Raw genomic sequence first — 25,353 nt, forward strand, 5'->3', positions numbered from 1 at the left:
GGGGGGGGGTCGGCTCTGAGAGGAGGAAGCCCCAGGGGACATTTGAGAGCAGGCCTGCCCTGGGGCGCGGGTCCAGAGGCCAGTCACTGGTCTGGCCTGCTGGGGCAGAGGTGAAGAGACTCAGAGACCATAGGAGTTAGCAGGGACCTGGATAGGCCTAGCCCTGCCCAGCAGTTCTGAGCCTGCTGACCCTTAGCACGGGGGGAGTTTCTAAATCCATGCTTCCTAGCCTCCAACCCCTGAGCCTTTAATTCAGAAGATCTGGAGCAGATCATTTTAAAAAGCTCTAGAGGCGGGGGGAATGAAGGGATGGTGCTGGGTGGCTCAGTTGGTTAAGCATCTGCCTTGGTCTCCAGTCATGATTCCTGAGTCCTGGAATCGGGTCCTGAGTCAGGCTCCCTGCTTCTCCCTCTCCCTCTGTCCTTCTCCATGCTTGTGTTCTCTCTCTATATCAAATAAATAAATAAAATCTTAAAAAAGAAAAAAAAAAAACCTCTAGAGCCTTCTAGAGGCTGAGTCCCCCATTTCCAGTCATGATGAGTCAGAGGTTTGTTGGTGACGGTCTGCATTTCCCCAGTGCTTTTCTGCCAGCTGCACGCTCTCCTGCCTCATCTGACACGCTCCTCTGCCTGAAAACGAAGGGGGGGGTGTGTGTGGGGTTGACTGCGGGTGTGTGTGTTGTGGATTTCTTCTCTCATGAGCAGGTGTCTGTGGCTCACACCTTGACTTTTCCTAGAGATGGAACTGAGGAATCTAGACTGGTGGGTTACCAGATGCCTTGGCTGGCCCCTCCTGGTAGGGAATGATTGGAGCAGCGACCCACAGCCTGAAGAGCCAGGACCCAGTCCAAGAACATTCCAGTAAGTCCCAGGGTGTCCCCTCCATAGCCCCTCTCCAAGGTAAATGGCATTGGGGGCAAATTCTTCTCTTGTAGGTTCCCAGTGCTCCCAGTCTGGCCTTTGCCTCAATCTGCTTCTCCCACCTCTTCCTGCCCTCTTTTAAAACCCAAATTAAAAGGCATTAGGAGGCAGTGGCTGGCTAGCCCAGGTCCTCAGAGGGGTACCCAACAAATGGGCAGCTCCGTTTGTTGTAAATCAGTAAGGCCATTTTCTGCCACGATTGTACTCAGTGGGTTTCAGACTATTGTGAAATGAGGTGAAAGACTAGTATAGTACTTACTGCATATGGTGTATAGATTTCTTGTTTACATGATTCTTCCCACTAGATTGGAAATCCCAATCGAGAGCCAAGACCTACCTGATTCGTCTTTACGCCCCACCTCCATGCACGGGCATGGCTAGTTTGTTGGCTCGATGAAAGATATGGATGTAACTAAGATTTGATTCAGAAAAATCCAACATGCACAGAGTTCTGTTCATGACTATATGTATTTTTAAAAAGTGTAATCCTCGTATCAGGTAAATGCATATATTAATTAATAGGAATATTGAGAACAAAGAAATATATCTCCCAGCCCACCAACTGCCCCAGGTTAAGGCAACAAATTCACTGCACTTTGGGTTTTTCGCTTTAACGTCAAAATTATGTTGAAAGACACATGAGATGTTTAATATTGAATAGCAATCAAAAATGTGCAAATTAGAAAAAACTTTTTTTTTTTTTTTTACAATTTTCAACCAATAAAAGTAAAGAACATTATATCCACAGCAGTAGCTGGGGTACCGTGATGAAACGTGAGATGCTTGTTATAGGATCCTTCGAAAGCAAAGCAAAATCCACAAGGTGTTGTTTTGTTTTTCTTTTGGGTTTTTTTGGATAATTGACCTACCAGTCCTATTTCTGGAAACTGTCCTAAAGAAATCATTCAAAAGATTTGAAACACAGATGCAGCGTCAAGCATTGATTTCTATAGCAAAAGCTGAAACCTAGGAATGTTCCACAACAGGAAAATGGCTTAATAAATTACAGTACAGCGACATGTTGAAATATTACTCAGCCTTAAAATAATTAGGGAGAGGGGAGAAATTTGAAAAAAAAAAAGAACCTACAACCGCTGTGTTTGTTGAGGTTGCAAATGTTAAATGTATGTGCACCTGCCGGCAAGGGAGTGATGTACAAAATCAATTTCATCCTTAGGAAAGAAATAACATATGCCAAAATATTAATAACAACGGATCTCTGACAGAAAGGATCGTCGGGGTTTTTTATTCTCCTCTTCAATCTTCTCTATAATTTCTAAGTTTTGCATTAAAAAATAAAAAGGCATGTGTGTTTGTTTGGGGGACAAAGCATCGTGGATTCTGTAAGAGCCTCTCCTGCCTGGAAAAATGATTGAGAAGAATGATGATGCATATTATGGGTTAGTATTTACTTTAATACTGTTTTTGCAAAAAAAAAGTAAGTATACTACTTCTTTTTAAGATCTGTTTATTGAGAAAGAAAGAGCACAAACAGGAGTGGCACAGGGAGAGAGAGCATCTCAAGCCGAAGCCATGCAAGTGCGGAGCCCGATACAGGGCTCGATCCCATGACCCTGAGTATCACCACCTGAGCCGAAATCAAGAGTCAGATGCTTAACCTACTGCGCCACCCAGGTGCCCCAAAAAGTAAGTACTACTTTTTTAAAAAGTGAAGGGATGATCTACCCAGCAGCTGACAGCCTCTCATAATGTCTGTGGCTATGGCTCTGGTCTTCATGGCTCCCTTGGATGATGGGAAGTTGTAGCTTCTACTTGTGCTTCCACTGGCTCCCTTTGCCTGTTCTCAGCACAGCAGTCAGATCACTGATTTGAAGACGCCTCAGGTTCCCAATCCTCTGATCAGCACCCTGCTGTGGCTCCCCATTTTACGCAGCGATGGTGCCTGCAGGGTCTCCTGTGATCTGTTTCCCCACCTCCATGTCTGATGGCTCCTCCCTCACTCCAGCCACCCTGCCTGGGACCCTTCCTCTAAGAGGCTGGATGTACTCACTCCTTAGGGCCTCTGCAGCCCCTCTGCCAGGAACAAGGTTCCCCCACCTCCCCTACCTCCCACCCCACCCCCACCCCCTCACCTCCAGCAAGTTCTCTGCCCAGATGCTACTTTGTCAGTTAGGTCAGCCTTGACCACCACGTGATGGCTCATCCTCTAGCCCACCCCCATGCTCTGCAGATCCCCCTTACCTTGCTCTGTTTTTCATCACATGTATCCGTTTCCACCACATTGCATTATTTATTCCTTATTGTTCTTTTCTGTATCCCCACATTAATTAATGTGTAACCTCAATATGGGCAGGGACTTTCGCTCTGCTCTGTTCTGGCATATAGGTTCTTAGTATATACTTTTGGAACGAAATTGCTACAGATGATTTGAATAAGACTAGGGCCCGCTGGGAGTTCCGTTAAGAAGTCAAAGAGTGGGACGCCTGGGTGGCTCAGTGGGTTAAAGCCTCTGCCTTCAGCTCAGGTCATGATCTCAGGGTACTGGGATCGAGTCCCGCATCGGGCTCTCTGCTCGGCAGGGAGCCTGCTTCCTCCTCTCTCTGCCTTCCTCTCTGCTTACTTCTGATCTGTCTCTGTCAAAGGAATAAATAAAATTAAAAAAAAAAAAAAGAAGAAGTCAAAGAGTGGGGCCCCTGGGTGGCTCAGTCTGTTAAGTGTCTGCCTTCGGTTCGGGTCCTGATCCCGGGATTCTGGGATTGAGTCCTGTGTTGGGCTCCCTGCTCAGAGGGGAGTCTGCTTCTCCTTCTGCCCCTCCCACCCCCGCTCTTGTGTGCTCTCTAATAAATAAATCTTAAAAAAAAAAAAAGAAGGTAAAGAGCAGCTGAGGCCCAGGCTGGGTTGGAGAAACTAATAAACCCTCCAGAGTTTGGATCCGAGGCTTCTGGACTTGCTATACTGAAATCTGGTCTAGGTGGACACTGCAGGGTCCCAAAGCTGGATGCAGGGCTGGAGCGGGGGCGGCAGGTCATTCCCAGACTCTACTTTCCAGCTGGCAGCAGGAGAGTTGCTGCCATTTTCCCACGGTTTGTTGGCGAGGGGCTGGCCACTCTGGGCACCAGTGGGCTGGGCTGGAGCCCACCCAGGGTGTCTGTCAGTGGCACCTGCCAACCAGAGCAGACCTGGCTCTCCCTCACGGGGCAGATGCCGGAACGCACCGCCCTCAGCTGCTCACAAAAAGGACCAAGGCCAGGGCGCCTGGGTGGCTCATGATCTCAGGGTCCTGGGATCGAGCCCCACATCGGGCTCTCTGCTCAGCAGGGACCCTGCCTCCCTCTCTCTCTGCCTGCCTCTCTGCCTACTTGTGATCTCTCTGTGTCAAATAAATAAAATCTTAAAAAAAAAAAAAAGGTGGGTACGAAAATCTTGAAATTTGGAAGCTTTGTTAATTAGGTTGGAGGACAGTGGTTTTCTTTGCCCTTCCAAGAAATACATCCCAAGTCAGCTGCTGGGTTTGAATAAACAGAATGGAGGCAGGCAGGAAAGGAAGGAAAGGGATATAAACGCTTTTTTTTTTTTTTTACGGGAACTAATTTAATAAGAAACCTTGGTCAGGAATCATACCCCAAGAGTTAGATGGTGATTCATTGATGTTCAGTGAAATAACAGTTCTAGTTGCATCTCTTCTCAATTAAAGCAATCAGTGGCTTTCGGATTCTCTGTACACCTCCAAAAACACTCACGTACTTCTTTCCTATGAATATGTTTGCTGGTCAGTGCTTTCTCCCGGGCCAAGCATATAGTCGCGGCTGATGTGTCTGCTCGTTTTTTGCAGGAACGGCCCCCCGTGGCGATATGGTCAAGTGATGTCCACTTGGGTGAATCCCCAAAACTATCTTGCCTTTTCTTCCCCCCTTAACCGATAATGTGTCCAGAATCTGAGACCTCCCATGTTATCTACGGCTGCTGTTCTGACCCAAGTTAGCTCCGTCTCTCCCCTGGTCACTGGCAACGGCCAGAGCTGGTCTTCTGTCTCCCAACCTGACCCCCACAGGTCAACTTCTCAACACAGCGCCCAGAGTGATCCCTCCTCCCCCAGCACAGCAGACCTTTTGAGGGAGACTTGCTTAACCCTACCCATGAGCAGTTGTCCTATCCGCGGTTCAGCCTCCTGGAATAGGATTCAAGTGTGTCCAAAAATACCTCCAGAGATTTGATCTTCCGCACAAATCACTAGGGAGCGTTGCCGCTTCCTCCGTGACTTGAAAGTCTAGGAGCACAGAGGGGCATCAGAGAGGGCTACCAGACCCTGCCCTCACCAGGGAAGGAAAACGCCGTATCACCAGTGTAGAGGCAAAACAAAACACCCAATTTTATTTGTACAACGTGAGCTACTCTCTTGTGTGTTGGTGAGTCACCCCAAGTCCGCTCTGCTTGCATTTCGCCAACTCCTCCACCTTGGCCTCTGACCTTGGCCGGGTTTGGGCTGGTTCTGGCTCAGGGTCAGGGTGAACGGGGTCCAAACCTTGCACTTGACAGTGGTGTGTTGCCTCGTGCACGACGGAAACTAATGTTCCTGCGCTTGCTTCGCAGACTGATTCCAGATGGAGGCTGAAGTTGAATCATCTAGTTTCCTTTGCAGCTCTGTTTAAAGGGTAGGAAAGTAGATCCTCTTACCATATAAAAGTCTTGTCTGAGATACACCTCAGACTACAGGAAACCATGCACCCTTTTATCTCAACTTATTAAAAAACTGTGTAAAGAGAAACTTTTTTTTATTTTTTATTTTTTGGCCCCTTGGGGCAGCGTGGTTTTATTTGACACGAGAAATGCACACGAGATGGTGGTAAAAATGCTTAGACAAAAGCGAAACTTGGTTCCCGGTACACCGCCTTTCGTAATGCATGCCTGGGACAGTGATCCGTCACTAGACTTTAAGGTTTTTCGTGGTAATGGAAACCTCAAGGCTTGTCTACGTTTCTTCGCTTGTGGAGTATTTCTGCGGGATCTCTGGAGTGACTACCGGCCCACGGTCACGTTCACCTACATCTCTTCATCAGGACCGCCCTGCCTTGCCGGCTGTTGGCTGGATCCCCAGGTACTTTGAGGGCAAGGACTGTTGTGTTAAAACCACCTGCCATCTGTTGGTGAAAAGTTTTTGGATTCTAAATGATGAGTCACTTATGTCTCCTGCTGTTCCTTCTGCCGCCAGAACTAATTTACCTCTTGGACTGTGTCAGGGGAGATGCTGGGAAAACTGGTCTTGAAGCTTTGTCCTACGCAAAGTTCACGTCCCTAATGACCACTCTTCCTGGTGCCATCGCTGGAAAGGTGGGGAGGACTCGCCTTTGCATTTCCACAAGGCAGCGGGGAGACAGCAACAGCCTGTTTCCTCCTCACTCCAGGATCCTTCACGGGTAAATCTACAGCCCCTCACTTGGGTCGGGCTCTCAGCTCCCGAGATGGTTTTACGCTTCCTTGTCAATGGTCCCTTGGTGGGACGCCAATGCCGGTCACCCGTGTATGACACAGAGTAGGCCCTCAGTGACCACTGGTTCAATGAATGAGTGAGGTCTGTGACTACAAAGCGGTCACCCAAAGCCACCCATTAGACCGGGGTGCCCACGTGACAGTGCCATCTACAAAGTCACACCTCTCTGATAGTGAGAGAGGCAGCTCTTGCCAACTTCCAAAGGAGAATACTCGGAATGATTTTTCAGAGAAATTCAGGAGACTCTTGCCGTAGAGAGCTTGGTGCGACCCTGTAACCTGAAAGCAAGAGCTATGGGAAGGGTGGGGACCCGGGGTGCCTGGGGACAGGGACTTGGACTTAACAGCAGAGCTCAGTGTTTTCCCAAGGAGGTGAGGTCAGTGAGCCCCTCTGTCCGCCAGAGCGCAGGGGCCAGAGTCCTGCTTGAAAACAGAAGGCGTGTTTCTCTGCCTACTTGGTGTCACACAAATCAATTTTTATTGTGTCATCATCCTTTTGTCCAAAAAAAAAAAAAAGTTTATCAAGGTGGCTCAAATCTAGCTCTATTCTCATGTCCTAAGATACCCTAAAATATTTCTATGTTTCATGCCTTCCACTTTTTTTTTTGCCACCCCCAAATTCCAAGCTGAATTGCAGCAGCAAAGCCCTAAGTGCAGAAGATTCTAGCTCCCTCCAGCATGCTCTGTTTCGCTGAAGTTTTCTACAGATTTCCTGCCTGGAGAAATTACCGAGTCCCAGGTGGGTGGGATTTTATTCTTACCACAGAGTAGGTGTGATTTTGAGGGAGGCTCTTCCCCCAGCCTCCTAGGATCAGAGGCGGATATGCACCCAGCCTGAGAGTACCAGGCTGGATGCTGATCCCCCCCCTCCACCCGCCCAAGTCCCCTCCACCATGGTCGCTGGTTGGGAGAGGTGGCCAGCTGCGTGAGCTGCCCAAGGTCCAGCAAGTCCCAGCTTTGCAATCTTTGCAACCGAGCTAGTATTGGGAAATTGGACCACACATTATGAAAGAACCCACTCTTGAGTGATCTGGGTGGTGTGGGATGGGGAAGGACAAGGCGAGCCTTCTTGAGAGGAAACGATGTTGGCGTTAATCTCCATGGCTGAGTATCAAGTTGCTGGATGTAACATTTCCAGCCGCCTTCCTTATCTAGGTACAAGGCGCACTTGCTGCTGAGGCTGCCACGCTGATAGGCTTCTGGAACTCCTGCCTTCTCTGTGTACCCAGGAACAGGGAGGGCACCTCGGTACTCAGTGCTCCGTGATGGCAGAGCTCTTGAGGGACCGGCTCCCCTACTCTGAATGGTGATTTGGCCACAAAGAGGATCCTGATGAGACCTGGAGGTCTTGCTGAACTCCCGACATAAGAGGACTCTGGCGAGCTGTCCACGTCACCACTTCAGAGTTGGAAACCCAAGACCCCGTGGTCTTCAACATGGCTATGGCTAAGGCATTCAGACGCACCACATGCCAATCAGACGGACACGTGGGCCCAGGGTCTCTCGGCATGGGTGCAGCCGAGTGAGGCCCGACAGAGGAACCCTTGTCCTCCCTGGGGTTCCGAAATCACAAAACAGGGACACCGCTGTCCCCGCTCCAGGGAGTCTCTGTGGGAAGGAGGCGAAACACCGAGATGACATCTCCACACCCCGATAAGCCAATGGCGCCTTCAGGGCAAACTTGTACAGACTTGTACGTTCGTATGGTTTTAAAAACAAAAAGATTCCATGAGCAGCAAAAGCGAAGGAAATCAGAGTACACTGGTTTATCTCAGTTTGGGAAGACTGCGGCATGTAGAGAGTAGCTACCGATGTTTGCAAACCTACTTAGTCTCTATTTAAGAGTGGCCACTTGGCTAATCCACAGTTGTGGACGCTATATGCTTTCTAGCTCCCAGACTATTTCAGAAACATTGATGTGTTGGGGGATTTGTATTAGCGAAAGACCTGTTCTCTCCTCTGAAGCCACATCACACAAACTGTAATCCCCGAGAAACTCTAGCCACCCGAGCCCAGCAAAGAGGCTGCTTCCAAGATAGTGTCAACTGCCTGTTTCTTAAAGATGTTTGCAAGAAATACAAATGCCAGTTCGACATTTCCTGAGCCCTGGTTATTTACCAGACTTGAATCCTCTCTGGGAAGTATTTAATCCTGCATCAAATACAGAAAGGCAAACCATTGGCTTCAAGAGAGGGAGAGTTCATTTGTAAAGGCAAGCGGGTGCTCCAGAAAGGACCCAGACCTCGGGGAAGGGGGAGACCTGGTCACGGTGGTTTCAGGAACAGCCCTGGTAACTTGCCAGTTCACTCCAGTGCTGGAGGGAATTTCAACAACTGGAAGAGAACCTTCTCAATGTGCTTGGCGCATGTGCAAATTTCACTCCTGCAGAGGAGAGGCTGTGAAGGTGGGTCACAAGGATCACAGCCGCCCCAAGTTCACACGGCACTTGGGACTGAGCTGCCCGGAAGGCCACAGCAGCCAAGCGTGCTCCTTGCTCAGAGACCCAGGACCCCGGCTAGGGGGCTGCGGACTCAGAGCTCCCCCTCCCCTTCTTCCTGCGAGATGCCCAGCACCGACTTGTGGGGGATTCTGCACTCCTGCAGGGATCTGGTGAGGTCAGAGAACCGTCTCCTGGGCACTTCCATGGTTTCAATGCTGCAGGGCTGGTAGCTGGCCTGGTTCTTGTCCTCGGCCACAGCGACAACCATCTGTAAGGCGTCGGTGGGCCGGAAATGGTGAATGAACCTTCGGCCCGACGGAGACCTGACGGCCAGCAGCAGCCTGGGCTCTTGATCTGAGGGCTCCTCCGGGTCCCCCGCCCTGGGGGAGGTCTGTCTCCTGGTCCGGATGATGACTTTCCTCTCTGGGGAAGAAGCTGGAGCTCTGGACTCTTCTTCATTCTTACTCACTGTGCCGCTCAGCTGCAGGGAGCCGGCCTGTTTCACCACTGTTTCCACAGACCCCTCCTCCAGGCTCTTCCTGTTGATGGAAGGGAGGACTGGGTATTTATTGAGGGAGGAGGAAGCGCCAGCCGGCACCTGCTGCCGCAGCTCGGGGATCTCGCTGGGAGCTCCCTGGTTTGGAGACCTGGGTGCGCAGGCTCCCGGCCTCTGGCCGCTGGGCGGCTCACAGGGGATGGCTGGAGGCAGGGAGGCCGGCGGGCGGTGAGGACCCGGCTCTGTGCCCTGCGGTCTGTGCGGGCTCGGCCGCGTCCGTCCCTTGGCGGACTTGGGCCTGAGGACGTGCATGTTCGCCGAGTCTGGCTGCCAGATGAAGCCGTCAGTGGCCGTGTGGCCCGCGGTGCTGCGTTCAGGGGGGGCTATGTTCACAGGGGCCTCGGTGGCCATTGCTTCTCAAGACCCCTAAGGAAGGAGGAGAGAAGAGAAGCCGTAGATTATACTTCCCCGGGACTCCCGCCTCCAAGCCGGTCACCCCCGGGGCCGGAATCAGTGCCAACTGGCCGGGAGTTTGGGGGTCCTCTCTGGATTTCCTGCATGGGGGAGGGGTACCGGGTGCCACGCCTTCCTTCTCAACCTCAGTCATTTCAACCACTCAGAAAAATCAGTGAACCAAGAGTGAGGGGAGACAGGTGTCGAGCCCACCAGTAAAGAGATATTTTCAATAAGTAATAATTGCCATGAGGAAAATAAACAAAGTCGGCACCAGGGAGTGACTTGGTTTGGGCGGGGGGGGGGGGTGGTGGGTGGATTCTTATTCTTACGGGGTTGGGCAGGGAGCAGGGAGCACCGTTGCTGATCTCAGACCCTCGGCCAGAACTCACAGGGAGGTACGCAGGTTCTAGGCCAGGGGCCAGCATACCTTTTCTGTAAATGGCCAGATAGCCAATATTTCCAGTTTTGCCGGCCACAGGGTCTGTCACACAACTCCACAACTCTGCCTGTAGGGTGTGGCAGCCACCACAGACAGCAGGTGAATGAACAGGGGTGGCTGAGTGCCCATGAGTCTTCGCTTGTGGACACTGACATTTGAATTTCATGTCATTTTCATGGGGCACAAAAGATTCCTCTTCTTTCCATTTTCCCCCAACCATTAGAAAGTACAAAACCTATTCTTAGCCCACAAGCCCCACAAAACTGGCAGTGGGCCATCGTGTACCAAACCGGGTCTTAGACCATCTCCATAGGGACGCTGGGCACGAGGTCATCCCACAGGTGTAGGACCCAGAACACTTGCTCCGTGCTCACAAAGTCCCCTATCGGCAGAGCCTGGACTTGAACCCAGGTCTTGTGACCCCAGGTCCTGTTCTGGAGGACCAGGCTTCACTTTCTGTCTTCCTAGCTACCTCCCGCTGGGGGTGCTCATGCGTGCTAGCAAAGTCCCATAGAAGCTCTCAGGAGGTAGTGTGGGCACTTCTCTGTGCAGGCCCCAATGGCCAGATCAAGCCTCCTTCTCCCCCCCACCACCATCTTGGTGGCCCCTTCATTAACCCGGTGGCCACCACCTCCCCCTTCCAGGCCCTGGTGACATCCTTTCCTGTACACTGCAGGGCGTCTAGGGCTCCCACCACCTTGGAATCCTGACCACCACCGCATAGGCTGACCAGGTGTCTCCTTGCCCTCTAAAGACCTTCTGGTAATTTCCCAGTGCTTCACAGTGCCCAAGGAGCAGCACGTCTGAGTGCAAAGGAACCAGGACCTGATGTCCTAAGTCTGGAGTTCTACTGCAGGCTCTGCTGGGAGTTAGCTGGGCAACCATGGGACTGTCAATCTACCTTCCTGATACATCCCTTTCCTCAGTTATAGAATTAGCCATATGACCTTGAAGACATTATTTAAATACCTCTAAAATCAGTCCCTTTTTCCGCAACAGGAAGTCGGTAATACGAAATCACATAACTGTGGCCATAAACACTGGGCTCGGGGCATGTGTAGTCAAGGCTTAAGAAGAGGTAAGGTTCTTTTGCTTTTGTGTTTGGTTTTCTGTTTGCTTAGTGCTTTCTATTATTTTAGGTCCAAAAACCTTACCTGTTGCTGCAGAGTTTTTCCCCCAGGGGACCCTCTGTGGTTCTGCTCCTAGCCACCTCTGACCAGCAGGGCAAACCCTGGAACCCGTGCCTGCCCCGCCCACTGCACAGAAACGCAGGAAGGTTGATTTCAGAAACTGCCCATGAACTTGGCTCAAAAATGCAAAATCATGTTTTCCTAAGAAATGCCTTTTGATGTCCCACTTTAATTGCATCCTTACCTCAAACCAACTTACACCAAGCTACCTTCGTCACACAGTCCTGAGCAATGTAATTCCAACCCTGTAACCTTGCATTCTAATGTTATTGTTCTGTGCCTCTTACCCATGTTGCCAAATTTTAGAAAGCATCCTTTTCCTTTCCATTAAAACCATACCCAAACAAGACGCAGACTTCCCCTATATTCCCCAGGCACTAGCCAGTTCGAAAGCTATCCTTCCTTTCTTAACTTAAAGGCCTCTATGTTTGCTCCCTTCTGTCCACAGACTGGGTCTTTCCACACTTCCCATCTTCTACTTCTCGCTAGGTTTTCACACCCAATCTGGCTGCTGGGAGTTCAGGAACCTTCTCCTTGGCATTAAAAAAAAAAAAAAAAAAAAAGCCGGCCTGTCTCCTTGTTAATTTAATCTGTTTTCTGATCAACTGTGAAGAATGTGGTTTTTCCCCTGTTGGCTGAGTTCTAAAGTCTTTTACTTGTAATTAAGCAGCTCTGCACTTTAACTCAAGGTGACATGAGAAGGTCATTATTGTCCAACTGTTCTGCCAAAGATAAGCGCAATTTGGGAACCAGCTCCCCTTCTTGGTCCTCCCTCCCCCCTCCAGCAATGGCTATTAATTTGCCACAGCTTCTACAGAATTATCACAGACTTGGCTTCTAACTCCCACACATGCCTCAGGAAGGTTTAACTGTCAGTAAGTTTGGTAACTTAGAAACCTCTTCCTTAACAACTTTGATGAGGAAAGTCATGTGTTCTCGCAGGCTCTCTGCTGAATTATTTTTAACAGTAAAACTTGACTATGTGCATGCACTTTCTATACCTTTTGGTACTATATAATTATCCATGTTCGGGGGGTGTCATATTCAAGACACCCTGGTCATAAGATAACATGACTGCGAGCTATCTCAGAGAAAAAAAACCTCAATTATGACTAATTCCTATAAGCCCACTCATGGTTATTTAGAGACTAACACCTCCTTCAGGTAAAACCGTTCCATCGAACCTGCTTTCATAACCCACTGCCTCCTCCCGAGCGCGGGGACCATCTGTTACACGGAGGGAACACCAACTCTCCCCAGCATCTATCCCATAGAAAGGGGAAGCTGGGGAGGTGGTGGTGGGGAACAGGTGTTTAAGGACCTGGGCCAACCATGCTTTTGTATCTACACCTTGGGTCCCGAACCCTGTCCATTCCCCTAGGTGCCGGAAGGCTTGGGCAGTGCCCATCATTACCAGCTCCACCCCCCCCCCCCCCCCCCCGCCACTTAGCTCATTTCCCCACCTCGAGGCCTGGCAGACGTTCAACCACAAAGTGATTTGACAAGATCTTGGTGTAGGCACCCATCAAGCCACCAACCAAATAGGCAAGTGGCCTGTTTGCTTAAACAGAATAGCTACACCCCAGAGGCCTGCTAGGAGTCAGGAAACAAACATCAGTAATGGTTTCCAGGGAACTGCCAAAAGGGCAGGTACCCATTGCTTAAGATGAATTGTCCAATCGACTGGAAAGGAAGAACATTGGATAGGAAAGGTGGAGGCCATATTCCTGCTTTCCAAAGGAGCCCACCTCTTAGCACAGGGTCAGACCACCCCCTTTCACTGGCAACCCAAATCTAAACCCACAGCAAATGCAGTAAAATACACCCACCCACGTACCATCTGCTGGTATATACCGAGCATGCATAATTTGAATTGGTCTTTTAAAAATGTTTATCAGTTAATACTATCCCCTGCCAACAACCCCACCACCCCCCAGCCCCAGTCCACCCCCACCTCTGTAAGGCTTTCAAGATGAAAGCACTCAGAAGAATCAACAGGAGATGGTAGTTGGCCTGAGCAGGAGAAAACTTTGGTACCATTCCCAGTTCTACCCCCGGCTAAATGATTAGAATGCTCTGTCCCACGCAGAGTGCAGAGTGCCACCTTTACAAGGGGGAGTGGAGAAATTGGACCACAAGCCACCAAGTGATCAAAGGTTTGGAAAAGGCAGTGGGGATGGTTGCAAGAGCAGCGTGGGGGAGGGGAGGAGGAGGAGAGCTTAATTATTTCCAAGTAGGGACATCTCTAAAAGGAAAGGAGCTGAGCTGGAACAGCAGAAGCAGACATTTGGAGGAGGGGCAAGAAAGAACGTCTAGAAAGTGAGAGGTGCCTTGGGTGAAAGCGCATGGGTCTGGGGGAGGCTCTGATCTAGTTCCCGTCTCTCCGAGGGCAGGACGTCCTTTAGTCCCCGTGGGTCTGTCTGTGTCCCAGTCCGTACTGCCCAGCCAGGAGCGCATGGCCCGGTTCCCAGCCCCTTCGTCTTCCGCGGAGCCCGGGAACTGTCCCATCTGACAACGGTGAGCTGGGCCGGGCTGGCTGGCTTTGCCCCGGAGTGGCCGCTTCTCCCCGGGACCCCTTCCTGTCCCCCCGAGGGCGGCCTGTCCCAGGGCGGCGGGCGCGCTCACCTGGCCGCTGCTCCATCCGCCCCGCAGTCGCCTGGCTCAGTCCGGCTGGTAAACAGCCGGCGTCTCCGGGGCAACGGGCTGGAGGGGGCCACGTGCTTCCGGTCGGTGGGGCACCCCGCCCGCCCCAGGGGCGAGCGGGTGGGGGGCCTCCTGGGTCCTCTCCTGGGCGGGGCTGGGGAGCACCGTATGCTGTGACCTGGGGGCAGGCCCCAACCCGCTCAGTGTCCCCGGTTTGGGGAGAGGCTGCTGGACTGATTCCCGGGGCACCCTCCATGCTCAGGGGCTGATTCTAGGGCTTGTATTGAGTTGGGGCCTCTCTCTGCCTTGTCTGTTCTCAGGGCAATGTCTTTAACACCAGCCCCACACTCCGGGGGGCTTCGGGACCCTTGGGATCAACTACATCTGCCCCGTTTTGCCTTCTCTAGCCAGGACCCCTGCACTTCCAGCAACCCCATCCACCTCCCCGATTCCTCTTTCAAGTGGAAACCGCAACCCATTGCCCTCTAGGCTTTCTCACTGCCCCCGCCCCCGCCCAAACCTGCTTGTTTCCTGCCCTGACCAGCCCACAGTCCTTTACCCAGGCCATTCCCTTTGGAGAATCCCCCTCGCCCTTGTCCTGCTGCCACTCGGTCCCTCCCACCTGATGAAATTCCATCAGTCCACTTGCACCCAGGGGCTGAAGACACCTTGACCAGCCGCAGACCTTGGCATAATTTGTGGAAAGGTGTGGTCTCCAACACCTACTGGACCCTTAACCCCAGGCAGAAATCCTCCCACTTCCCAGTTCATTTCGGTCTCCTCTCTCCTTTGGTGGTTATTTCAAACCTTGTCCTCACTCCTGAAACCTCACCCCTCTCCCCTGCCCCTCCTCCAACGCAGAAGAATCCTTACTTCCCTCTTCAGAGACAAAAGAGAAGCCATCCTATGGAAGCCTTGTTAGTGTTCTGTCATCAGACTACACACTTGCCTGCTTTCCTCCATCCCTCCTGCTCAGTGGGAGGGGACATGTCCTCTGCCTCTGTCCAAGACCTACTCCTCCAACGGCCCCGAAGCCAGTCCCCTGCCAAAGGCCATACACATACGCTCCAGACCTTTGTTCCTGCTGTCCCTGATGCCTGGAAGAGTCTTCTCCATCCTCCCCAAGCTTTGCCTCCTCTCTTCCTTTGCCTAATGCCCACGTAGCCTTCAGATCCCAACTTGAATGGATGAAGGCTTTCTTTCAAAAGGAATTAACATAGCTTCAAAAGGAACCCTTACTGGACTACTATTGTGTGCCAGGCATGGTTCTAGACTCTTGGAATTCGCAGACGAATAATTTCGTGACTGTATTATTGGAGGGTAATGTTAGTAGACAAAAACCAAATTATCAGAAGAAAGAATCAGGGTATCCTAACATTGTGTCCGGATATCTGCTGTCTCGTGTGTGCTGGACACACGGGCATGGGATTGCGCTAGGACACGACTGCGACCCTCCTCTGAGATGGTTACAGTCTGGTTGAGAAGGCGTGTCACACGCCCTTGAGGAGTTATAGATCAGATTGTTTTCAAAATACAGTTTGAGCCAAGAATGGGAGAGCGGGCAGGGGTTGGACGTGGTTATATGCCTCTGACGCTGACAGGAAGGTCTTCGGGCCCCAGGAGGTGGGGATCATTTCAGCAGTGAGGTTCCCTCCTGTCCCAGGAAAGCTGTGCCTGACCTGTGGAAGCTGCGGGTGAGCCATGCCACCTGCTGGGGTTGCCTCCTCCCCGGCTCTGGACATCCGGGGTGGCACCTGGGGCCCCAAGGAGGTGCATGAGGTGACAATCTTAGGAGCCGTTGGCTTGGCAGCTCTGTGCTGGGTGGCTTCTTGCTTGTAAATGATTCTGTCAGAAATATCTAAAGCAATGCTCTTCAGGCCTTTGACGCCCACCCAAAAAAGATTAAAGTAGATTCTTCATCAGCTATTTTAATAACACCTAAGGATTATGCAATCTTTTGGAAAATCAAATCCGCTTCTCCCCCTACCGTATGTGTGTGTGTGTGTGTCCCTATGTGGGCACGCACTGAAATGGGGCTGATGCCTGGGGTCTGTTTAATATTCAGCAGGACGTGTCCTTTGCTCCCCAGGGCTATGTAACGCACAGTGCCAGGGGAAGCTGGAGGGAAGGAAGGAGAGCCCACCCGCCAATGGCTGTGCCTTCCTGCTCTTTAGAGAGAGCCCTGACTTTGCCACCTTTGTCTCCCCTTTCTTTAAAGAACGTGTCTTCAAAAGACAAACCCTATAAGGCCTAGTCTCTGACGCACGTGCAAAATAGACTCTCAGTAAATGTGGCCAGAGGCACCTGCTCTGCCAGGTTCAAAGTGGGTCACCCTCATTCCCAGCCGTGGTTCCCTTACTCCCCAGATTCCTCCGTGGGTTCCAGCCAGCTTATTGCCCAAACGGGCCTTTGGTCTTCTCAACTCCAGGATCGTTACTCATGCCTGCCCCTGCTTCCTTCCTCGAAGTCAATCCAAATTGACTGATCCTTCAAGGCCCCTGTTAAAAAGTCAACTCTTTCATGGAGGCCTTTCCTGACCACCTCCTCCCCAACCCCAAACCACATTGATCCCTTTTGGTCCAGTGGAACGTGTCCAAGATGGCGCCCCCCGCCCTCACCAGGTCAGTTCCTCCGATCTTCAGTGCTCTCTTCCAGAAAGGCATCATTGGCCTCCTTTGCAAAACAAAACAAAATAAAAACAAAAACAAACAAACAAAAAAAAACAACGGACCCTCGGGATCCCTCAAGTTCTTGAGTGGCCGAGCTGTTCCAGAACCCCAATCTGACTGATTCCACCCGTACTCCAGAGCCCACCTCCAGCCCGGCATTCCCGCTTGGCACCTTTACCTGCACCCGCCTGTTGCCCTGGTTGTGAGGTAGTGGGCATGGGCCCTGGAATCCGGACTTGAGTTTAAATCCTGGCCCCACCGCTTGCTAGCTTGCTAGACACCTTGGGTCGCTGATTAGTGTTCTCTGGACCTTGGTTTCTAACTCTGTAGAACATAGATGGTTAAGAATGGGAGTGCGTTGGGCGTGAAATCAGATGCTACATGGAAAGGTCTTAGCATGTGCAGGGAACGTGTGACTGCTTGGGGAGGGTTAGTGTTCATTATCACATTGGTTTCGCCTTCCGTGTGCCCCTCCGTCAGCAGGACCTGAGCTCCTCGGGGCTAGGAACTTGCCTGTGTCTGAGTCCCCTGCTTTGCCCGCACGGTGCCCACTTCATGATATGCGCTCAGCAAATGAATTAAATTAATGAAGAGACAATGCCGATTCCACAGCCGGCTTTTCCACCAAGGGACCAGGCTGACTGCCGCTTGGCATCCCCCAAGGATAACTGGTTTGAAGTCTAAATGACCTCCCCCAGGGCTGGGCTGAAGGCAAGAGCTTCAGTGTCTCAGCAGCTTGTCCCCAAAGAGCAGGTGGCCTCTTTTTGAACTAGCAGCTTCCAAATTTTGGAGTCTATACCCAGTGTACTATTCTGCCCTCGATCCCATTAGACGTGTTGATTGAGACCGTGGGTAATCTTCAAGCAGACGTAGAACAGGGTGTGTGCCCTGGTGGAGAGGCCAAGACGCTGGCACAATTACTACGCGTCCTGATGCCTGAGCATCCCAACAGGACCTGCAAGAGGGAAGTTTCTAGATAATGAAATCCACCTCTTAAAGTGCAAGATTCTACTGCTTCCCCATATTATTAGAAAACATCCATTAATGTTGTGCCTCCTTCCCTGTCTTCTTAAGCAGAACATAGCAAACATGGTACTTCACCTTGGCTACTGTTGGCCAAGTGCTTTCGACCTCAGGAACTTGTTCAGTCTTACTGGCAATCTGTGGGAGGGGCAGGCTCATTGTTTCCACCTTGCGGTTGATGAAGGGAAGGTTCAGGAACTTTCAGTGGCTCTGCCAGGCAGTGGGGGGCCCCCCCGCTCCTACCCTCTTTTCCAACAGAGAAGCCAGAACGGTTTGCCCTGCATCGCGGTCTCTTACACAATGCACCTTTTCTTGATGACTCGAAGTCAACAACACTCCAGGTGCAATGGTGTTACTGTAGCCAGAACTACCCGTCCCCACACTCCGTGGTTCCAGGTTTGCAGGCTTGGTCCGTTACCATTTTCATCACTCCCTTCTCTCCCTTGCCCGCCTACTAAAAGCCACCATTTAACTCCCTTCCCGTTCCACTGCTGGGTCTGAGAAAAAGAAGCTGACCCCTTGCTGGAATTGTGTCTCAAGTAAGAACATTCACTGTGTTTTGGGTAGGTAGAGCCCGGGGCTCCGTGCTCTACAGGGAAGCAAGAGAATGGCTCAGGGTTAGGGATGCCAGTTTTGGTGTCCACACACCTGCGGCGAGTCCTGGCTCCATCAGTGTGCAGGACAAAACCCCTCACTCCTGCCAGTCTCTGTTCTCCCATCTAGAAACTGGGGTGGATCATCTGGGCCACAAGGGGAGACTTGGAAGAGAATTAAGGGAGATAATCCACAAACAGTGCTTAGTCCGTGCTGGCCCTGGGGAGGGGATGGTTTTGTTTATGTTTCTGTAACTCAAAGCATCATCAGACTCTGATCATTTCCTTCCTTCTTTCATTCCTCACATATGGATTTACCTCCCCCTCTCCGTGCCTGGCTTTCTCATTCTCACGATGAAGTTGATAGCGGCATTTCTCCGGCCGAGGGCTGTGAGGATGTATGGAGTATCTGTCTGCAAAGTGCTCAGAAGCCTCGCAGGGTGTGGAAGTGTGACACAAAAGTGACTCATCCTCACCATCATCCTCGTGTGTGCCAGGCCCTGCGTGTGCCGGGAGGTACTGGGAACAAAGAGGTGAGCAAAATAGAATGAGCTTTGATGATGGAGCTTATGGGTTCTTTCCTCCTCATTTTCTCGGTGGGGATAAAGCCAGCCCACATTTCAGCGTTGTCTACATCAGATGAATTGATGGGTCTGAGGGCATTGCTCACCGGCACCTGCTGACCCGCTGGCTGCTGCGCTAGAGGCTGGAGCTGGAGCTGGAGCCCGTGCCGTGCTCCCCACCATGCTCTTGCCCTTCGTCACGTCCCCGGGCCTCCGGCCCTGTGCCCCTGCTGTCAGCTCAGTGCAGTCCAAAGCACCCGCAAGAGGTCAGTCAAAGGAGAGGACCGTGCCCGTCCCGCCTCAGTCACAGCCGCGGAGGCCAGTAGACGTCTGTGAAAATGCTCTGTCACCCTCAAAAGGCCACATGGGCAAGAGGTCTAGGCAGGGAGCCTGGTGAGGTGGAAAGAGCGCTGAATTGGGAGGTCGGGACCAGCGGTTCAGTTCTGGTCCTGCCACTTGGTAGCTGTGAGTCACTGCTCTCTGAGCCTTGCTTTCCTCAACTGCCAAACGGGAAAGTGATAGGCTTTACCTGTGGGGTTGTAGGAGGAGCCAATAGGAGTGGAATACAAATTTAAGGTAGTTTAAGGCCCCCTCCAACTCCTCCTTTTGAATGTGAGTTCACTGTTTATCACTCTACATGGGACTAAGTTGGCCTCCCTGGACACAGATTCTGAGATGGAGAAGTGCATTCTCTGGAGGATCCCAGGATGAGATGTCCCAGGAGAGACATCTGTCAGGAAGTGAACAAAGATGGATTGGAGAGAGGGAGAAGCTGACACATAAAGGGAGAAGCTGACACACAGGAGTAGAAGCTGACAGAGAAGGGGAAGCTGAAACACAGAAGGAGAAGCTGCGCACATGGTGGGAGGTTGACAGAGAGGGAGAAGCTGGCACACAGAGGGAGAAGCAGACAGAGAGGGAGAAGATGGCACACAGGGAGAGAAGCTGACACACAGGGAGAAGCTGGCACACAGGGAGAGAAGCTGACACACAGGGAGAAGCTGGCACACAGAAGGAGAAGCTGACAGAGAGAGAGAGAAGCTGGCACACAGAGGGAGAAGCTGACAGAGAAGGAGAAGCTGGCACACAGTGGGGGAGTTGACACTCAAGAGGAGCTGACGCATAGAGGAGGAGTTGGCGCCCAGAGACACACTGATTTCATTACCAGTAACACACCCGAGTCCCTTTCTTTGTCTCTCCAAAGCGTCATCACCTGCTCATCTAAAAGACGTGCATGCCTTCTTCTTGGACTACACCATCGCACGGTTATTTTTGCAGACTCAGAAGAGGAAAGGGAGCCAGCCTGTAGAGACGGAACCTAATTTAAAAATTTCCCTGCAGCACTTGGAACAGAGGCTGAATGAGACCAGGCCTGGTCCAGGCCGAGGCTTACATCCTCCAGCAGAACCAGGCCAGAGAGGGGCAGAGGTAGCAAGGACACCTGACGCCCTGGCCCGGGGCCCTACAGCAGGGAGCTCATTCTGAAGTTTTCCCGGGAAACTTTGTCACGGAGAGTAAAGCTAGCCAAAGCTCAGTGCCTATCAAATTCTCTGGGCTCAGCAGAGCTACTGTTTGTACTCCGAGTCCTGCTGTTATCAGATCGATCCCGATTCCCGATGGGCCACATCAAGGCCACTTGCACTTAGAGCTCGTACCGGAACAGGGGTGGGAAGGCTTCTGGGGACAACGGGGGTCCCTGAGCCTCCTCTGTTGTCCTATGGCAAGCGAGCCACATATGAGGACACCTAGTGCTGCAAATAGTATTAAGAAGGGTGTGTTTCGCTGTCCTAGCATTTTTCGGTACCGAACAGATTTACCTGCCTTGTTTCCATTGGTCCCCCAAGTCTGCGGAGCTGGGGGCTCTGTGGGTTCGAGAAGGCTTTTCTGACAGAGCCTCTCAGTTTGTGAGGATGAAACCATGGAATGCTCGCAAAGACCTCGAAGAAAACAGCACATGACATTGAGGAACTCCTTAATAACTGTTTGAAATTACTGTCAGGTCTTTTAGACTCACTTGATAGGAGGGGAAGCCCAGGTTCAGAGGAGCTAAGCTCTTCTGAAGGAGGAGCTTCCCTTCCAAGGAGGGAAGGAAGACACGGGTGTGGGCCCACCGTGCTAGCGGGGCTGGACTTCCCGGCGTGGGATTTCCATCACGGACACCCTGGATGCCTTTAAACTTGGGAACAGTGGAAATACCGACTCCTCAGAAGAAAAAAAGAGGGGACGGTATTGCCAGAAAAAGAAAAGAAACACTTGTACTCTTCAGACAACAGAGCCCTTCGTATCTTTATATTTAGGCTCTAAACACCAGAAAGGGTATCATATTCAGAGATAATTAGGTTTGAAAAAGATCCCTTTGCTCTGAGCCCTAAGCTGTGATTGGGGTTTGGCACCCACATGGCCTCGCCTCATTTTGGTTATTTTCAGGAGTTCGGCTGGCAGACCCCTCATGAGCAGAGAAAGGTGTGATCGCCCTGCCCCCGACCCCCTGGTGTCCTCGAGAATGAAGGCCATTGGAGTTCTCGTGGTCTTTGCCTTCTGCCGTAAGTAGTATGGAGCTGGGAGAGCTCCAGGGCTCTGTCCTCCTGTCTGGGTGGCCGTGTCTCCAGGCAGCCCCTTCTGACGTGGCATCGGGTTAGGGGGAAATCAGGTGTTACTCAAAAGAGAATCAGAAGAGAATAGGCGCCCACCAAAGTCCTCCTCCTTCTGTTACTTCTACAAAATGGGCTGGTCCCAGCACTGGGACCTCATGAAACTTCAAGAAAATCAAAGGTTGCTAACCATTTGCTAAAGAAAGGGGGCCTTGACTACTGTTTTACCCCACACCCCCTTTGGAAGCCTCTTATTCTTTCCTTCTTTGCCTTTGTTTAAAGTCATGTAGATTCCAGAACAAAAACGCAGACATATATCTAGCTAATTTAGGGACAATTAATTCTCATCAGAAAGGCTCTCTTATGGTGACTTATGGAATAATGGATAATTATAAGTCATTGCTACCAAGAGATCAGATAACACACCCCTGCACAGTGAGAAAGAACTTGCTAGCAAACTGTGTTGAGTTTGTTGGAAAACTCTTTGACTCGGATGGGTTTGATTCATAGAATTTTCTCCAGATCCATTTTTCTGTCTGTTTCAGCTTTGTAACTGTCAGGTCTCTAAGTCAAAATGTCAGAAATGGAGCTCCCATTTTCCCTTTAGTCCGGGGTGGAATTTACAGTTTTCAAGATGGTGAGTCATTGGGGGGCGGGGGGGGGGGATACACAGGGAGAACCATTTCTGCAGCCCCCGTGGTGGGCTCTCTACAAGATCAGTGCCTGGCCTCTCTCTCTCGAGGGGGCTGCTGGGGAACAGCTGTGACTACCCCAGGCTTCCCCACCCCTTCTGTGGTGCTTTAGGACAATAAAACCACAGTTTCACATGGGGAGTCTCCTGTGAACATGTTCCACACGCCTCTGTGTGTTTCTTCCCCAAGTTCATGTTTTTATGTTATTTTATTGCAAAATTAATATATGCAGGTAATTAAAAAGTAAAATAAATGACTATAACAAGCTGAAGCCACTTCTCATCCTTCCCAGACCCTGGTCCTTTTCCTACACCCAAAGGTAACCACTCTTCAGACTTCTAGACTTTTCCACATGTTCATTTCAACCATTTTAATAGAAAAGTATTACTTGGTCACAAAGTATTACATGGTCACTGTAAAAAAAAAAAAAAAAAGCCAAATAGCATAAAAGTATATAAATGGTGTCTATCTTCTTCTCCACCTACTTCCTCAATCCCACCGCTCAATCCCGGAGAGATTGCTATTAAAAGTAGATGTTTTCAAGACACAATTTAGTTACTCTCCCTCTGTTAGTAGATATGTGGGTGGTGTTCAATTTTTTGATACCACAAGGGACAAGCTACAGCAAACATCCCTCTGTGTGTGTGTGTGTGTGTGTGTGTGTGTGTGTTCTACCCCCACTTCTGTAAACATTCTGTAGAAGTAAAAATTGCCAGGTCTCTGTATATTTGCCGTTAAAAAAAATAAGACTGAGGGCATCTTTTCTGCCTCTTAAGAGATTGTACATGCCTGAGGATATTAGTAGGAACTGGCATCTCTGGTTTTAAAAATTTCCCATTAATGTTGCATGAGACCCAAGGGTGTTTCTGCCTGGGGTGCTGGTTTTTCACTTGGCATGGCGGGGGCGGGGGGTGCGCTGTGGGGAGACATAGTTGACGGTAATGTCCCAAACATCATGGAAGCTGGGTTCTCGTCCTGGGATGGCAAGAAACTGGCTCTGGGGCACAGTGTTCTCTGATCCTATTCCTTTCCCCAGGAAAGGGGCTGATGATCCCGGGCCATGCCCATGTCTGGGGGCATGTTTTGGGGTCTCTTGGTGTCCCAGAGGCCACTGCTCTCAGTTCGAGTCACCCGGCTGGCATGTTCTCACTCCCTAGTGTCTTCTTTCTTGTGTTCTGGCCGGCAGTGATGGCCCCTGCCCACACCAGCTTCTGGCAATTTCAGAAGATGGTCAAACTCATCACGGGACGGAGTGCCTTCTTCTCGTATTACGGATATGGCTGCTACTGTGGCCTTGGGGGCAAAGGGACCCCCGTGGACGACACAGACAGGTGAGTCTGGGGGCTCCTTTCATGTGCACTGAAACCCAAGCCTGAGGCGAGGCAGGATGTTAGGACGCTCACGCTGCGAGAGACAGAAGCCCATTCGCAGTCCCGCAGCCACCATCTTGAAATCCTTGTGTCCAGACGACGTGCCCCGAGTTCTCGTGCTGCACCAGGCCTTGAAAAACCATCCAGTCAGGCCTGCTCAGAGCTCGAGAAACGTCTTCAGTTCTCCAACGTCACGGCAAACGTGATCTTCGCTCAGCAACCCAGTTTTTAGGATTAGACCGCGGCAAGGCCGCCCTGCTGTCTCCTGGGCCTAATTCCACAATCCGGGAGAGAGAATCCCAGTGGCCCAGTTTGGAAAAGTTGTCCATCTGGGCGAGGCCACATGGCCCAGCGTGGCTGCCAGGCCTACTCTTGAGCGTGGGGTGGGGAGTGTGAGTCCTGAGAAGAAGTGGAGGTTGGCGTAACCTGGCGAGGGCATGGGGAGGGAGGAAACAGGAAAGCTTGTACATCATTCATGTGGAGAAATATGATGTTTCTCACCACTTTTAAGCTCCTGTGTGTAAATTATGTTCTTGTAGTGGGACCCGAAATGTCACTCCTGGAGCTTGATTCCTTGGGGCTGGGCTCCTGAGAGCCTGGAATATTCCATCCAGAGGAATCCCAGAGCACTACAGGGGGACAGACACAGATGGAATCCCCATCCTGTGCTGAGCACTGGGATCGGTGATTGGCAAGTGGGACCTAACTTAATCTTACATATCCGGTGGCCAAGGCCGTGGTCCCATCCCTAGGTGACAGGCAGCAGCCATGAGGACCCCCTAAACCACCATGGCAAAACCTAAAGACACACCAGCCCCTGAGTGGCCAAGTTAGGATTTGAATAAGAATTTGCCTGTTTCCAAATCCGGACCCTTGACCCACTGTCCCTCCCCTTCCAAGCCCAAAGGCTGATGACAATTTTAATACCATGAGACAAAGACGACAAAGAGCAAAGAGCCCGCTCCCAGGTAGGGTTGGTGAGAGGAGGGACAGAAGCATCTGGCCCAGAGCATTTGCTTTTCTGTGTCTTAGAATCCGGTCCCCGGTCCTGCCCCAGCTGCTTTCTCTTCTTCGTGTTCTCCCTTTCGGCCCTGGGCCACTCTGAGCACCATGAGAACATGGTGCTTTGGGTGTTCTGGTGAGCCCTGTCTTCTCAGAGACTATCACAGTGCTTGGCACATGGTAGGTGCTCAGGAAAAATCCATTACGTGAATGACCGAGTCACATGGACCTAGGTCTGAGCCCCGTGTCTGTGTGTGTGTGTGTGTGTGTGTGTGTGTGTGTGTGTGTGTGAGATTTTCCAGCTGTATCCTTTAATGAAATTCCCCCCTTGGGAGCTCATCTCCTCCCCTACAAAAATAGGAACAATCACACTTCACAGGGTTACATGGAGGAACTAATGAGATAGCAGAAGGTACTAGAAAGGGCTCACGAAATGTGAGTGGTAATGTTTATATTGTTAATATCTTCAGGAACTTACCTCCTTGTTATCAATGCTTTCTCGCTCTGGGGAGGAGGCAGGGGCGTCCTTTCCAGGGTCCACCCATGGCTCCCCCCGCCCCTCCGTCCCCCATCCCCGATACCCCAAGGCCCTCCCCCATCACCTGCTCTGGTCTTGCCCCCAGATGCTGCCTGGCGCATGATTGCTGCTACGGGAAGCTAAAGCAGTTTGGTTGCCAGCCCGTGCTGAACAGCTACGAATTCCACATTGCCAACGGGACCGTGGCCTGTGAGTAGCCCTCTCTGCAGGGACATGACTTTGAACCTGGGCCTCTCCTTAATGCCTGCCTCCTGGTAGAGGAGCGCTTTGAGATGAAGAT

General features: G+C 51.3%; 2 protein-coding genes across 11 annotated transcripts in view; one reads left to right on the forward strand and one right to left on the reverse strand.

Annotated features, from left to right (window-relative positions):
* Window positions 1-771: 771 nt before the first annotated feature.
* Window positions 772-25,353, forward strand: part of PLA2G2C (phospholipase A2 group IIC) — a 34,121-nt gene continuing 9,539 nt past the window's right edge. The window contains exons 1-6 of one of the 8 annotated variants that reach the window (XM_032302174.1): window positions 13,348-13,715; window positions 18,051-18,120; window positions 18,678-18,850; window positions 21,308-21,423; window positions 23,350-23,494; window positions 25,159-25,262. In XM_032302174.1, the coding sequence (XP_032158065.1) occupies window positions 21,330-21,423; window positions 23,350-23,494; window positions 25,159-25,262 (343 nt within the window). In that variant the 5' untranslated portion in view covers window positions 13,348-13,715; window positions 18,051-18,120; window positions 18,678-18,850; window positions 21,308-21,329. Of the gene's footprint in view, window positions 861-10,837; window positions 11,278-13,347; window positions 13,907-15,609; window positions 16,654-18,050; window positions 18,288-18,677; window positions 18,851-21,307; window positions 21,424-23,349; window positions 23,495-25,158; window positions 25,263-25,353 lie in introns of those variants that run through there. The other 7 variants (XM_032302172.1, XM_032302177.1, XM_032302175.1 and 4 more) reach the window with 7 other exon arrangements.
* UBXN10 (UBX domain protein 10) lies at window positions 4,446-14,101 on the reverse strand. 3 transcript variants are annotated; one of them, XM_032302169.1, is made up of 3 exons: window positions 14,015-14,101; window positions 9,456-9,730; window positions 4,446-9,347 (listed from the first exon to the last, which is right to left on the reverse strand). In XM_032302169.1, exons 2-3 carry the CDS (start codon window positions 9,713-9,715, stop codon window positions 8,900-8,902), a joined length of 708 nt encoding a protein of 235 aa, XP_032158060.1. In that variant the 5' UTR covers window positions 9,716-9,730; window positions 14,015-14,101; the 3' UTR covers window positions 4,446-8,899. The 3 variants fall into 3 exon arrangements, with proteins under 3 accessions (XP_032158060.1, XP_032158059.1, XP_032158058.1); XM_032302168.1 differs by adding an exon at window positions 11,354-11,455 and having other exon boundaries at window positions 4,446-9,730; window positions 14,015-14,073; XM_032302167.1 differs by having other exon boundaries at window positions 4,446-9,730.

The sequence above is a fragment of the Mustela erminea genome, chromosome 10 (assembly GCF_009829155.1).
Source record: "Mustela erminea isolate mMusErm1 chromosome 10, mMusErm1.Pri, whole genome shotgun sequence".
NCBI classification, from domain to species: Eukaryota; Metazoa; Chordata; class Mammalia; order Carnivora; family Mustelidae; genus Mustela; species Mustela erminea.

Bases quoted from the DNA above. Each gene is read 5' to 3' on its own strand.
- UBXN10 (XM_032302167.1), bottom strand. From the start codon at position 9,715: ATGGCCACCGAGGCCCCTGTGAACATAGCCCCCCCTGAACGCAGCACC.